This window comes from Hemicordylus capensis, chromosome 6, assembly GCF_027244095.1.
Source record: "Hemicordylus capensis ecotype Gifberg chromosome 6, rHemCap1.1.pri, whole genome shotgun sequence".
Taxonomy (NCBI): Eukaryota; Metazoa; Chordata; class Lepidosauria; order Squamata; family Cordylidae; genus Hemicordylus; species Hemicordylus capensis.
Window position 1 is genome coordinate 84,595,958 of NC_069662.1, and position 16,328 is coordinate 84,612,285.

At 41.5% G+C, this 16,328-nt stretch overlaps 1 protein-coding gene across 1 annotated transcript in view; it reads left to right on the plus strand.

Annotated features, from left to right (window-relative positions):
• The window catches only part of EGFR (epidermal growth factor receptor), a 257,934-nt gene extending 250,624 nt beyond the window's left edge, over positions 1 to 7,310 (plus strand). Inside the window, exon 28 of the mRNA XM_053260617.1 lies at positions 319 to 7,310. Coding sequence (XP_053116592.1) covers positions 319 to 695 — 377 coding nt within the window. The 3' untranslated portion in view covers positions 696 to 7,310. The remainder of the gene's footprint in view (positions 1 to 318) is intronic.
• The last annotated feature ends 9,018 nt before the right edge of the window (positions 7,311 to 16,328 follow it).

A 16,328-nucleotide genomic window follows, 5' to 3' on the forward strand; every position in this document is an offset into this window, starting at 1 on the left:
TTGGGGACACTGTGAAATAATGAATATACATGGCAGTGTTTTTTTGCGGGGGGAGAAGCCATCTCAATGAATGGGACAATTGGAGTAGTAGTTGTAGGTTATGGTGTTCTGTATATGAATATGACTAATTGCAACACTAAATGAAAACAAAATGCAGTAAGCAAGCACTAATTCTCTGGTTATCCTCCAGGTGGCTCTGTCAGCCTTGAGGAATGTGCAGCTCTTTGACATTAATTTTCAGCCTGGCTAAAAATAAAATGCCAGGTCATGTGTACAACTGCATTAAATTTTTTCTGCCCTTTCCTTAAAACATTTCAGAATATATGAACCAGCTGGTGACCAAAGAACCATCAGCTCCTGTTGTGCAAAATCCAGTCTACAACAGCTTGTCCCTCTCCATTGGTCCAAAGCCTGTGACTGACTTAAACCATCAGAATTCCTACAGTACAGCACTGGACAACCCAGAGTATCTCAACACAAGCCTGTCACCTTTTGCTAACACTGTTTTTGACAGTGCCCCCTACTGGGACCAGACAACCAACCACCAAATAAATCTAGAGAATCCTGATTACCAGCAAGACTTCTTGCCCAGGGAGATCAAATCTAATGGCATCTCCAAAGTTCCTGCGGCTGAAAACCCAGAATACCTAAGGGTAGCAGCACCAAAAAGTGAATACATTGAAGCTTCAGCATGACCACTAAGAGAGACTTCCTGTGGTACCAAAAAGAAGGCAGGAATGCTGGTTGCTGTGCCAAACTATGGGCAAATAAAAGAGCAGTCACAACACACCACCATACACACTTTTTTTCTTTCTGAATATGTGTGTTGATTTCACTCAGATTGTTTAGGACTTCTATTACCTGTTTCTGTGGAAGATGTAATTTGGGACATAGAGACAGCATCCAACAAGCAAGAAAACATTGCTGCATTCACTTCTTTCTGAACAAGCTGCAAAGGATTGGAACCTCTGGATGAATTAATAGCAGCTATTTGAAATGTTTTTTATGATCTGTAATAAAGCATTTTTGGTACTTTTAAGAGCTTTTATGATATCAAGAAGCCTGGATGATACTGCTCAGTTACTAGAGAGAGAGAAAAAGGAGTCAAGACATTTTACTGAGCCTCCTGAGCAGAACTGACCAAACTAAGATTCCAGACAAATGTGTTCCTGCGCATTGGTCCAGATCTTTAAATACAAGCTTCATGGAATATTTTGTTGTACAAACCAGGAGAGCAAGACATTTGGAAAATGTGGAGATTCTACTCAAGCTGTTTCTCAAAACAATGGAATAGACGAGAGAGAATCTAATTAGCCTTGGTCCATTTAGCAGGACTTGCCTACAGCACTCACTGCCAACTGACCACTACTTTTGGGAAGCCAAAACTCTGCAGACTTAAGGCATTGTTCAGAAGTGCTTATAAAGTACTCACTAGACAATCTTTAAAATGATCACTGTAGGCATGGATAGCATTTTGGGTTCTTTGTTTTTCTGGCTCCATTATTTTCTCTAGAGTTGTGGAAAATGAACTTTTTAAACACACACACCATTTCCACCCACTGAATTAATTTTTGTGAATTTAAATAGTGAGGAAATGCAAGGGTTGCAACTTTGGATGAAGACCTGGTATAGCTGTACACAGGTTAATAGAATTCATGAAATTTTCCTGCACAAACCATATAGGAATGAATGCTCTTACACATCTCCCATGTACCAGTGGAGTTTGCAGGAGAACTTGCTGATCTGTATTTTCCTGGGGGGGGAGGGACACAGGGTGGAAGAAACTCAGCTGAAATGCCAAAAGCTGTTAAAATAAAGGAAAAATGCTTTTGATAGTATCACACCAAAATACACAGACCTATAATTAGAGTTAACTTGTGCATGATCAATAAACCACCAGTTCATATACAGCAATGGTAGAAGATCATACTTATACTTGACCACAGATGTACCCATATAGGGAAAATGTCATGTGAATCCGAGACAGAGAGTGCTCTGGAGTCTGGCAAACTTCCTTTGAATGGAGAGGAGAAAGTGATCAACATGTAAAGTTTGTCTTGAATCATCATTGCCCTTCAGGGAGGTATATTGAAAGCACCATAACTTGTATGGCCTAAAATATGCAAAATGACCACTAATACCATAAAGGCACATTGTAGCTCTCTAACTTCATCCCGAATTTAATTGGAATGAAAGTGCTCTTTCTGTTGTCTTAGGAAAAGAAGAGCAACAACCATAAATCTGCTGTAGTATCAGAGAATATCTTAATGATTTATGGACTGAAGCCACTAAGCTTTTTGGGGAATTAGTATGATTTTAACACTTTTTTTCTAAATAAAATAAAATACACTAGTTGTGCCCAGTTTTTCTGCTAAGGTTGTTAATCAGTTCCTCGAAACCTAGCAGAAATAAAAGCAATAGCAACTTAGTCTCAGCTTCATGTCCATGTAGTCTTTCTCATGTCTCTAATACCAAAACAAATTTCAGTTTAATTTCACTTTGGTTTTTTATTGATTTCGTCTTAGTGAAGTCAGTGTCTTGGAAGGGGTGAGCTTATATGGTGAGCTTTTTACAGGAATATAAACCAGATCATTCTTCTGTGGTAACTTTTTTCTTATTAATGGGCCCCCACATGGTGCAATCCTTAAACCCTTGTACCTCTGCTTTATTGGTTTGTGAATTTGATCTTAAAACCATCAAATATATGAAGAAACTATGTTCATCCTACCTTGTAGTTTTGTTAGATTTTCATCCTTGTGGTTGCTCTCCTAAACTATAACAACAACAACAACTCAAGGCAAGTCTGAGAAACTTCACTATTCACAACAGCAGGTTTACAATATGCTGTACTCTTTTCTACTTTCAAGGGATTTATAGCCCCTCCCAATGTTACCCTTGCTGCATGGCTCCCTCATGCACTACTTGAACTAATTTCTACACCATTGGAACATGGAAGGGTAACCTTGGAAGAATTACTCTCATTTTATTTATAGTTAAATTTTTATACTTCCTCTGCATGCACACACACACCACATCCCAAAAGGCTTCAGCATGACTATCATATTTAGGATTGATTCACCCAAGGGTTTTCTCTCCTTTCACAATCTTCTGATGGTGACATCAGCATGGAATGCAGTCATGGACTGTGTCCAATGTGTGTTGGACTCTGACAGCCACATATCCCAACAAGCATAAGGCAAAAGACCACCTGGTAAGGAGAGAGGTCAGCTGAATCTATCTTCAGACGTCTCATAATGTTCTGGTGGCTCTGTGGAAGGAGATCAGCTGTTCATGTAGGAGCATCGTACACAGATGCTAGAGCATGTACAATGCAGATGCACTACATCATAAATTCATAATTGGGCAACTGCAAATCTCTTCAATTGCAACTGAGAGTGTAGGAGTTGTGGCTATGACTTTATTTAATGCCTTCGTAGTCTTGCAATGATTTAACACCCAAATAGGTTGCTTAAACAGTTCCCATTTAAAATGGATTTTTTCCTGTGGTATTAAATATCAATATAGTACTATAAGATTCTCACAAGCAATTCAGCTTTGCAAGGTTTTATCATCTTCCATGTGCAATACAGGAGGGTGACTAAAGGCCACTCCCCCATTCCCATAATGTAAAACGCATATATACATGATCACATTGGACTAGCCTATTTGTAAGATTCCTGTTGCATTTTGCAACAGGACACAACGCTTCCAGCTATACCAACTCTGTACAAGATGCCTATGAGTAGCTCAGTTTTGCAAGTAGATGAGATATCTTCCACTTGTTTTGCATGAGGGGATGCATCATCAATACTGTATGTAGAATGTCACATGCTAATATCTGCTTAGGAATCTCACATTGATTCCTACAAGGAGGACTGTGCAAATTTGGTAAATTGTGAAGCAGCTATAAGTGTAAAACTCTGCATTTCCTGACAAGCATTTCATGTTTTGATTTAGAAGTTGGTTCACTATGAGCAATAACACAAAAACTGCTACCTACCTCTTCGATGTCAGCTGTTAACATTGCTCTAGCTTTGCTTTGATTTATATTTCTCTGTGAGAAAATATTTTAGTTGGGGCTAAGTAAGAATTGTCTTTTCTGTTTGCACCTCCTTGTTATGAACTATGTTATGAACTATGTTATGAACTATATAGAATTCCACTGCCAAAGGTGACACTTTAAAGGGTGGTTTAATAATAATCTTAAATCACCATCAATCGTGATTTTTCTACTGAAACCCCATATTTCTTGTTTTGATTTCTCAATAACTTTCTCCTTCTTACCTTTTTTCTTTTGATCTAGCACTTGATTTTTTTAAGAAGTCTTTTTAGGGGGGACACACACCCATATTTTAAAGATGTAAAAATTAGCTTTTTACCTAAAATGGGCAATTAGGACCAAAGATATTGTTTCATTTATTTGTCATAAATAAAAGACAATCTATCACCATTTTCATAGGCTCTCATTATTAATATTTTTAAAACAGTAAACATGCATAGAGCCTACCATTAGACCACTACTTAACTACTTAAAATAGTTGATTAAGATCTGCCTGTGGCAATGTCAGCTATGGGGGTGGGGGGGATGGGACAAAGACTCATTAAAGTAAGCATTCTCCCATTTATGCACTGCTTGAGTACAGATTTCAGCATTAAAATATGACCAGTCTGTAGTTGGCCAAAGGGATGGTTTACACAGATAACAAGGTCCATTCATTTATTAATGCTCATTTTTTAATTTACAATTTGTTTTGATGGTGGGTAACAGAGTAAAAACATGACCATCATAACTTACATGTATCTGCATTGTAAGCCATCTGCTTTGGATTCTACACATATTTTCACTTTTTCTATTTTCTTAATTTATATTCTAGAAATTGTGGTCAGGCTTTTCCATTTGGACAATAAAAGTACACACTCATACATATGCACCTCCATGACAATCTTATTTGTGAGTACTATAGCAACTGTGAAGACTGACTTATTACTAAGGTATATTTTTAAAAACCTCTTGAAGCACAACTTAGTAGAGTCAAAGCCAAAGAAAGGGTTTAATGAACACTGCTCCATTTCAATGGGAATTGTACTGGAGCAGAGCATGGAGAATTGCTATGAGAGCAAAAACTCCCAAAAACTCCCATTAAAAATGGGCTGGTTAATCACCACCATATTTAAGTTATAAATGGCTTTTGCTGCTTTGGGTCTCTATGTGCTGAAAGGTGGGGGTAAAAATGTAATGAATTAATGTCTTACTGGTGATTATGTGGTTTCATTAAGGGAAAAGAAAAAGTGAAACTCACAGTACTGTCAAGAGAATTCAGCACAGAGTTAGCTGCTCTTTGGGTTAAAAATAATGAATCCTGAAAGCTTCAAACATAGATTCCCTAGATTTAGTTTTAGCCTTGTACAATAATGCAGTCTGAGGCATAATCTATGGACAGACCTCTTGAAAATTAATAAGAAATGCTTTGTAAATCCTCACCAACACCCCTTAGTAATCGGAAGAAATCTAATTTTCATCTCACTTTCTGAGAGTCTTCAAGTTGATTTAATGTGAACAATGTAAGGTCAAAGCTGTGTTCCGCTTGCGGGGGGTGGGGGAAGCCACACATCAGTGCTCTGATCCAGCAAGGCATACTCGCAGCAGATTTCCCTGCAGGCAATGTGGACCTGGATCTGTGGTATGATGCCATCCAAGAGGCCCATTGAGCTGGCTGACTGTGTCAGAGCTGCTACTTGTACATGACTAGCACTGAATCAGAGCCTAGGTGCATAAAGATCCTGTGGAACTAATGTCACGTTTAGATCGGGTTGCAATCAGCTTTGTGTAGAGAAGATTAGTATATATTATATAAATGATTCAGTTGTGTGTCTTTAGGTATATGGTTCAAACCACCTAACACCATTCTTGTTCAAACCCCATAGAAATAAGTGCAGATTATGCAGCAGTTGTGGGACTTGTGTCTAGAAACAATAGTGTCAGCGTTGTAAATGTATTAATCAATGAAAGCACAATTTGTACAAATAAATAGCACATTTTGTATTGTTGAATTGTTTTTAATGTTGGTAAAGAAAAAAATCTTTGTATATTGGGTGGAAAAAATGAGATGTATATAATTTTCCATTTTTATTGTTGTTGATGATAATGGCTATTGTATAATGTATAATGTTGGGTGGAGGAGGATAATTTTGACTGGCTTATAAGATGAAGTTTTGTGGAAGTATTGATGATCTTTGGGTTTTTTTTCCCCTTTTTGATGCTTAAAAATGTGCACCATGGGAACTTAAGCACATATTCCATAAATGACGACTGTGTTCCTAGGTACACCCACTTGGAGGCATGTTGCATTCCTCTTTAATAATACTTGCTTTCAAGTAGAAAAGAGTCACAGTGATAATTACTAATGCCCTTCTTCACTTTTTGTGATATTTATCTTTTCCTCCTATCCAAAGAGCATCTGTATCCATGTGTCAATGTGTGATCTTCTGAAATTTATCTGCCTGCACCAATTAGAAAAGTTTTTAAGGTTCCATATACAACTTCTGGATATGCTTTATAAAAATGACTCCAGATGTACCAAGACCTATATCCTGGCAAATGTCTCCACAGTACAACTATCAGTAACAGCTGGGAGAAATAGCAACATCTGAGATCAGCTGACTCTAGGAAATAAAGGCTTCTTAGTTTTAAATACAGGCTTGTGGAAAGATAAAATAAGAAAACTACTTCATTAGATCACTGGGAAAAGAGCTCATCTTTTCCTCAGTACACAACAAAAGTATAGTGCTTTTATACCACTTTAGTGGTGAAGTCTTCTCCATTCCTTCCCCCATCCAAAGAACCCTCTAATTCTCTCACAGAACTATATGACTATTAAACCAACTTAAAACTCTAGTGTAGGTGTATCCTGAGGGTCTGCTTGATGGACAATAAGATAACATAAGCAGATGCTTGGGAAATGTGGTAATCTAAAAGTATATAAAAGCAGCCTGTTGTCAAGGGCAGAAGAAATAGCAAGAGATATATGAATCAAGGTGCTCTCTGGATTAGTCCCAGCTAAAAGAGAAGTCTTTTTTTAAAAATCCTCTTAGAGATGAGCTTGATAACAAAGAGAAATAGCCACTTAAGTATGTATGTTTTTCTTTTAGTCTGTTTTTTCCAAAATAGGAGCAGCATAAGCTACCAAGATTTTCTTTTTATCAATAGGCAATGTAGTCGTAAATCTTATATTCCTTGTTTTCATAAATGAATGTAATTCATTATTGATGCATGGTATTTTCATTAAAAAAACAACAACCTATGAAATAAACCTCTTCCTGGATATCAGTTATTTTAGAGTTAGGCCTGGGAACAAACAGTACTGTGGGGTGATGGGCTGGTAGCCCTATTCACTGCTGAGGTTTCCACAGTAATCTTGGTGGACTTCCCTCTTGCATTGATCGCGCATATACATTACAAAATAAGCAATCTCAGTATTACAAAATAAACCACCAAAGTCATTGTCATGGCTCAGACTTCTGACTCAGAAGAGTCAGAGCAGGAATGGGAGGATTTGCCCACTAGTGAGGGCTCAGAGGCACAGCAACAGGATTTGGCAGGGAGATCAGACTCTGGAGCTGAGGATTCAGAACAGCTGCCAGACATGAATCCTGAGAAGGAGGAGGCTGGGATTTCACCTGTCTTCAGAAGACATCTCAAGAGGAAAGCTCAGTGGGAGTCACGCAGGCGCAGGGGATCACAAGAGAGGAAGCCGAAGTGCTGACTCAGGGAAGCCTGATTGGCTGCTGGTTCTCTTGAGCCATATATAGTTAGCAGTCTGTGAATTGCTCAGATGCTGTTAGCAAGTTACGCTGACCACAGACCGTGTGCTATTTTGAATTCCCAACTTTTCCGAGTTCCAGTTTGCCCTTGTTTGTGCTTTCCTGCTTTGTTCCATTAATTCCTTGTTCTGGTGTCCTTCATTCTTTTCATTCCTTGCTCTGTGTTTTCTTTTCAGTTATTACTCAGTTATTGTTAGAGGGGGGTACCTAGTTCAGTTCAGAGGACGTGATTAATTTACTATTTTCTTTGTGAGCCTTTTGTTTTCCTTCATGCAACTTCGCTGCTACTTTCTGTTAACTCACAGGGAGAGTGATGAAGGGGGTTGTAAATCCTGTTGGGTTAGCTGAGCTAACAGATTTACGACAGTCATTCACTCAAGTCTCCACATGGAACAAATAGGAAAGAGGCTTAATGAAAGAGCAGGTAAAGAACTGGATGGTCTCAGGAGCACAGCACCTCACTGGATTGGATACTAGGGTCCTGATAATGGCAGCACCACACAGCTGACTGACCCCAGCAAAGCAGCTGAAAGTACTCCAAAAGCAGTAGCTATATTTTGCCTTTGCCAGGGCAAAGCTCTGCAGAGAAGGGCAGTTTCATCAATTTTGACATGGCTTTAAAGGAGGGTTTCCCCTGTAGAAGCATCTACAGAGTTCCCTGTCGCGCAAGTTCTGATGCTCTATAGGCTCTCCTGTGGCACATAGTGTTGGAGATCCAGCTCCAGATGGTGTAAGATCCAGCTCCAGTAACACTAATGACCACTAGGGGATTGGGAGAAGAGATAGATAGTTAGGGTCTCCTCTTTCTTGTTTATCTCTGCCTGTATGACCCCTCTATTGATAGAATGTACTCAGGAACTTCCCAGGAGTGACTTCCTTCTTCCCGGAATGCTTCTAGCTCACTCTCTCTGAGCACCATGCTTCTACAGGTCTCTCTCTGACCAACATGTAACCAGAAGTTAGATATAGAACTTTTCCTATCATCATGTACTTCTGAATAAAGTAGATTAGTTTAACTTTACATGAATCTCCATGCTTATCATTTACAATCTGTTGCCCCTGGGAACCTGTTAACTTCTGCTGTAATATGAGTTAGTTAGTTCCTGAAATACTCTGCTGTATAAGTAATTACCTCCAACTCATAGGACTTCTAAAGATGTCAGGCCAGTCCATCTAGTGCTGGCAAGTACCTGAGGTGGACAGAGAGCCAGAAAGTTTCCCCCAGCAACAAGTTTCCCAGGCCACCTAATCCCCAGGATCAAAAGGATTCTGGGCTGGGCATCCAAGCTCTTATTTGTTTGTTTGTTTGTTTGATTGATTGATTATTTATTTATTTGATTTCTATACCGCCCTTCCAAAAATGGCTCAGGGCAGTTTACACTGAGAAATACTAAATTGCCTGCAGCTCCTTGTTAGGCCCCCTGCTAACTGGGCAAAGAGGCACCTTTTATTTAGCAGGGGGAGAGCAACTGGCCCTATCCACCCCCAGCACAGTACCTCTCCAGTGACTGTTGCTGGTATCTATCTTACGTTTCTTTTTAGATTGTGAGCCCTTTGGGGACAGGGACCCATCTTTATTTTTTATCTGTGTAAACCACTTTGGAAACTCTTGTTGAAAAGTGGTATATAAATAATTGTTGTTGCAGTTCTTTCCTCGAATTAATGGCCTCAGGAGTGCAGCAAATCAGATTCACGAGTAGCTGCCAGCCCTGAATCAAATGCTTTATTGATGTGGGTGAAGAAAGTTTCTGGAAAAGGGAAAGATGCTTTTACATCTTCTGAGACTAGGGTTGCCAGCTGCCCCTACTTCCTGTGGGGACTCAATTTCTCCCACTTTTTGACCTTTTTAAATTTCTTTTCTTTTCTTTTAAAGCTGCTGCTGAGTGGTGGCAGAGGTGAGAGTTCTCCTGCCTCCCAAACTATGTGAAGTGAATGTCTCTAGCTGGGACAAGGGTGGGCTTGCTCGGGGAGGCACACTGGTGATAGGTGCACTGTGGCTGAACTGAAGGGAAGTCACTGCCACTGACTGCAGGCGGGACGAAAATAAGGCAGTGAAAGAGTCTCTTACTCGGCCCCACCTTCCTCCCAAATGAGACAGATGGGCCCGTTTCACGCTTCTGCGCACACTTATGCCACCTAATGGCACAGGGGGAAGCAACCTGCCTAGAGGGCAGGAGGCTGTTGGTTCGAATCCCTGCTGGTGCATTTCCCAGAATATGGGAATCTCCTATATTGGGCAGCAGCAATATAGGAAGGTGCTGAAAGGTATCATCTTATACTGCACTGGAGAAGGCAATGGTAAACCATTCCTGTATTCTACCAAGAAAACCACATGGCTCTGTTCAGTTCAGGAGTCAACACCGACTCGATGGCACAACCTTGCCTTTCATTCCACAACCTTTCCTTTCTCTCCATTTCCTCCTCTGCAGATAATCAGAGGAGGTGAGCTTTGGCTGTTTATCATCTGTTTATCAAACCGCCCTGAGCCATTTTGGAAAGGCAGTATATAAATCAAATAAATAAATAAATAGTCTCCTTTGCTGGACAGCATGGAGTCTCTCAGCTGCTTCCCCCAGCTTTGGTCTGCTGGCCACGACAACTCAGACCAGCACAGTCCTGCTGCCTGATTGGGAACCTTCCTTCCTCCAAATGCCTGAACTAATACCACCTGCAGGCACTGATTGATTACATCAGCCTTGCCCAGAGTCCTTTGTGAGAGGAAGGACTCTGGAGGCTTTTTAAGGAAGGGGGCTACCCTTTGGTGCTGGCCTCAGTGTAGGGCTGAGGGTTGGGCTATACTATTTTCAGTTTGGCTGTTTGAAGAGTTGTTGTAGTAAGTGTGCCAGCTTTGTTATTGAGATTGGGTTGTGATGTGTTTGGGTTTGTCTGGAGATGGGGAGACAGGGGGCACCTTCGTGGAATGCGGGGCAGCTATTCCGGTGGTGGTGGGGAATAAAAGAAGTAATGTTGGCAGGTCAGCAGGCCGTTTCTGGGGAAGGGTAGCCAGAAATTTTATAGCCGTCTTCCCTTCCGACTGCCCTGTCAGCTCTGTGACCTCGGGGAGCACTGCCAACAACCCATATAGCCTTACCTTGCTCCTTTGCAATGCCAGGTCGGTACAAAGTAAACCTGAAGTCATCCATGATTTGCTTATGGATGAAGGGGACGATCTGGTGTGTATTACCAAGACTTGGTTGGGGGAGGCTAGTGGCCCAGTCTGATCCCAGCTTCTTCCTCCAGGGTATTCTGTAGAGGAGCAGGTGAGGGGACGTGGGCGAGGAGGTGGCGAGGCTGTGGTCTATAAGAATAACATTTCCCTTACCAGGGTCCCTGTTAGGGTATCAGACCATACTGAATGTGTGTACTTAAGTTTGGGGACCAGGGATAGATTGGGACTTCTGTTGGTGTATCGATCACCCTGCAGCCCAACAGAATCCCTTACTGAGCTTGCGGACTTGGTCGCAGAACTTGCATTGGAGTCTCACAGACTTCTGGTATTGGGGGACTTCAATGTTCATTTCGGAACCAACTTGTCCAGGGCAGCTCAGGAGTTCATAGTGGCCACAACAACCATGGGCCTATCCCAAGCGGTCTCTGGATTGACGCATATTGCAGGTCACACACTTGATTTGGTCTTTTATTCTCATCAGTGTGGTGTTCTGTGGATGGGGACTCCTGTGAAATCCCCATTGTCATGGATGGACCACCATTTGGTTAAGGCTGGACTTACAGCCACTTCCCACCTCTGCAGGGGCGAGGGGCCTATTAAAATGGTCCATCTGAAGAGGTCATTGGATCCAGTAGGATTCCAAGAAGCTTTGGAGGGATTCCATGATGGCTCTGCTGGTGATCCTGTTGATGCCCTGGTTGAGGATTGGAACTTGCTCACCAGGGCAGTAGACATGATTGCTCCTAAGTGTTCCCTCCGACCCACTTCAAAATTGGCCCCTTGTTATACGGAAGATCTACAGGGGCTGAAGCGGCAAGGAAGGCAATTGGAGTGCAAGTGGAGAAAGACTTGACTCAAATCTGACAGATTATGACATGGAGCACATCTAAAGATCTATGTTCAGGCAATACATGTGGCAAAGAAGCAGTTCTTTTCTGCCCGTATTGCCTCTGTAAGTTCACGTCTGGCGGAGTTGTTCAAGGTTGTGCGTGGACTAGTATCTGCCCCCCCGTCCCTTGAATCAGAATTTGGAATAATCAGTTACCCACTGTGATGTGTTTAAAGCATTTTTCGCAGATAAAATCTCTCACATTCGGGCCAACTTAGACGGAGACTCCACAGTTAATTTGATGTCTGAACTGGAGGTGTCCAACTATTCCTCTTATGTGATTCGACTGGCTCAGTTTCAGTTTGTGACTCCTGAAGATGTGGACAAGCTGCTTGGGGCAATGAGGCCTACCACTTGTTCTCTTGACCCTTGTCTAACATGGCTTGTTCAATCTAGCAGGGAGGCTGTTATAGACAGCCTGGTGGAAATCATAAATGCTTCCCTGAGGGAGGGCAGGATGCCTCTTTTTCTTAAGGAGGCAATCATTAGACCCCTTAGAGTTGAGCAATTATAGGCCTGTTTCCAATCTCCCATGGCTGGGCAAGGTAATTGAGAGGGTGGTGGCTTCTCAGCTCCAGGTGGTCTTGGAGGAAACTGATTATCTAGACCCATTTCAAACTGGTTTTCGAGCAGGCTATGGGGTGAAGACTGCCTTGGTCGGCCTGATGGATGATCTCCAATTGGCAATTGACAGAGGAAGTGTGACTCTGTTGGTCCTTTTGGATCTCTCGGTAGCTTTCGATACTATCAACCATAGTATCCTTCTGGAATGTCTGAGAGTGTTGGGGGTGGGAGGCACTGTTTTACAGTGGTTCCGCTCCTACCTCTCGGACAGATTTCAGATGGTGTCGATTGGAGATTGTTGCTCTTTGAAATCTGAGCTTAAGTATGGTGTCCCTCAAGGCTCCATACTTTCTCCAATGCTTTTTAACATCTACATGAAACCACTAGGAGAGATCATCAGGGGATTTGGAGCTAGATGTTACCAGAAATTTTTATCCATTGGTGTACTAACTTCTTTGGCATCCGTCAGTCTCAGGCATTCTAGAAGATCCTTTATCTTCTCCTTTTGGTTGAGAAGGAATGTCCCATCCCTTTCTCTTTCTATTTGGATGTCAAGATAATAGATGCTTCTGAGCTCCTTCACTTCTGTTTCCTTGTTCAAGTGCTGCACAATCTCATGGCTGTCTCATTCTTCTTCATATGCACAGATCAGGCAGAACATAAGACCATTTATTGTCTCTGAATCTTGAGCATAGGTAAGGATCAGCCTTTCCTTGCGTGAATCCCTCTTTAAGTAATAGTTGATTCAACTTTTCATTCCATACTCTGGCTGCCTGCTTCAAGCCATAGATGCTCTTTTGTAGTTTACACACAAGCGCCTTCTTTCCAGGTATCTCAAAGCCTGGTGGCTGTTGCATGTATATATCTTCCTTGATTTCCCCATGAAGGAAAGTGGTCTATACGTCCAAGTGGTCAGCGCACATCTTTCTGGCTGCCGCCACACTGAGCAATACCCTAACTGAAGTGTGTTTGACAACTGGTGCAAAGGTCTCATCATAGTCCTCACCATAGATTTGGGAGTATCCTTTGGCTACCAGTCTGGCTTTGTAGCACTGCACATCTCCTTCTGCATCTGAACACCCACTTGCATACTACAGTCTTCCTTCCAGCGGGCACTTCCACAAGTCTCCAAGTCTGATTTTTGTGCAGGGAATTAATTTCTTCTAATGCTGTCTTTCTCCATTTTTCAGCTTCATCAGTCAACATCTTTTCTACATCACACCATATGGTGGGTTCTCATATATCTCTTCCTTTGGTCATGAAACCCTCTTGGGTGGAATCCCTTTGTTGGGCCTCTGTGAGCACCTTAGCTCTGACTCAGGCTGTATAGCCCCCTCTGAGTCTGTATCCCCATCCGAACCTCCTACTGATTCTGGCACATGTTCCTTGGGTTCAGTGGGGTTCCAGATGCATGGGTCCTCTTTCGCCTGAATCTCTGTTGCAAGTTCCAGCATGTCACCTCTAACTGGTACTTGTCTTTCATCAAAATACACTACATTAAAAATTCTGACCTTTCCATTTATAGGATCAAAGATTCTGTATTCCCTTTTGCCAGGTTCATATTCAACCAACACTCCCAGTTTGCATCTGCAAATGAGTTTGGTTTGTTTGGCCTTCAGAATATATGTATAAGCCTTTGATCCAAACACTTTGATATGGTTTAGACAAGGTTTGTGCCCATACCATAATTCAAATTGTGTCTTGTCTGGCAACCTGTTTTGCATGTAGTCTGTAGTCGTCATGGATTCTCTGCCACACCGTTCAGCTCTGCTGAGTATGCGGTAATAACTTCTCGTGAAATTCCATTTTGTTTCAGGAATGCTTCCATCCCTTTTGACATGTATTCGCCTCCGTTATCTGTCTGTAGTCTTTGAGGCCTTCTTTTAAAGTTATTACTGACAAGTGCAACATACTCTTTAAATTTTTCAAACACTTCACTTTTCTTCCTCAGTAGATATTACATGAGTAAATCTTGAAAAACTGTTGATAAATGTTAGTATGTAGCGATTGCCCCCCATACTGTGCTCCCTCAGACCAGAAATGACAGAATGAATTAACTACAGAATTTCTTGTGATTCTAAATGTGTCCTTTTAGAGAAGCTAGGCCTCACTCCTTTATTGAGTAAGCAGCACTGCCATCTTGTGGCAGTTTTGTTGCATGGCATTGCATTGAAATCCTTAATTAATCTGTTCCTTCTTAGATCATTAATCATACTCATTTGCCTATGCCCGAACCTTTCATACCACAGGGTAATGCAGTTCTTATGATTGCATGAAGTTGCGAGAACTGCTCACTCAGTTACACAGTCCAATTGAAACAGACCATCTTTACACATATAGCCTGTCATCATCTCTGGTAATATAGCAGACCTTGCCCTCAAAAGTCACTTTACAGCCTTTATTGACTCCATATCCTACAGAGATAAGGTTACATTCCATATCAGAGTACAAATAAAGTGTTGTCAATTAAAATCATGTCTATTTTTCAATTCCATTGTCTGCAGTGTAGTTTAGAAGCTCCTTTCCCTTCTGCATGAGAAATGACCATTAGCAATAACTATCAAGATTTTGCAATGTGTGCCTAAGCCAATGAACAGTTCTGGGGAATATATATATATATATATATATATATATATATATATATATATATATAAAATTCTCTAAGGCATAGCCATGGCTAATCCCATGCGTGGCAACTCTTGTGAGATTTCACGAGCAGAAGCACCTGATTGGGTAGTGGGGATTCCATATGCAGATAGAGAGGAGGAGCCTGTGATGGTTAAGGTCAGTTTGAATGCAACTGTTACTGGTCAAAGTTCTTGACTGTAGAGGAGAGGAATATAGATAGATAGATAGATAGATAGATAGATAGATAGATAGATAGATAGATAGTGTCAGGGGTGAACATATATCATTTTGCTGATATGAGCTGAGAGGTCTTCTTCTTGCAGCTGCATTTTGCAAATCTTTTGAATTAAGAGTACAGCTGAATTTGGAGATATTATCTCAAGTTTTTTAGTTTCTCCCAAGCCTCAGCAGCAACAGTAGTATCATAAAAATGCATCAATAAATCATCACTTACATTCAGGAGAATTAATCCAAATGCTCTCTCATTATGTGCATCCCATTCTGCCTGGGCATCTGCACCTTCTTCAGGTTTCCTTTGTGTAAGAATTCCATTGAGCCTCTTTGCCATCAGGAGCCCTTTCATCTTCATGACCCATTGGTTGTAGTTGGTTCCATTCAGCTTGAAGAAAACACCACTACCTATCTCTGGGTTTATGTTGTCTCCCTCAGCTGCATTTTAAAGAAGATCTCTGCTGTGGGCTCTTGGGCTGCTGGGCCCATAAACTCTGTTGTAATTTGTGATAGTTTAGCAAAGCACCAAGAGGAAACTTCCCACTCCAGTTGCAAAGCAGTACAGAGCCTTATTGTTGCAGGTAGTCAAGAACAAGCATGGAGATTGTAGTGCAGTATAAAGTAAATAAGATTTATTAGGTTAAGTACATTTGAGATAGGAAAGACCTATCCTAACTATGAGCTACATAGTGAATAGGACGGGGAGAGAGATAGATGCTCCCGTCTGCTCTCCAAGGAGAAAGGAAGAATAACTGACTTGCTACAGGAAATACCTGAGGTGTCAAGGCAGGGGTCATAGAGTAGAGGCAAAGCAGGAGCAGGTAAGAGAACCCTCACTAACTACCTGTACTCCCAATGCCCCTAGTGGTCATTAGGACAGTTGGTGTGAAAGGTCGATGTTCTGAAACTCCATCTCCAACAGCCTTTTCTCTGGTTGGTTCCACAACCAGCTCTTCTAAGGCACAGTCATTTAGCATGACTAGAAATCTGGCCTGACAATTCCTGCATGTGAATTTGCCCAGTCTA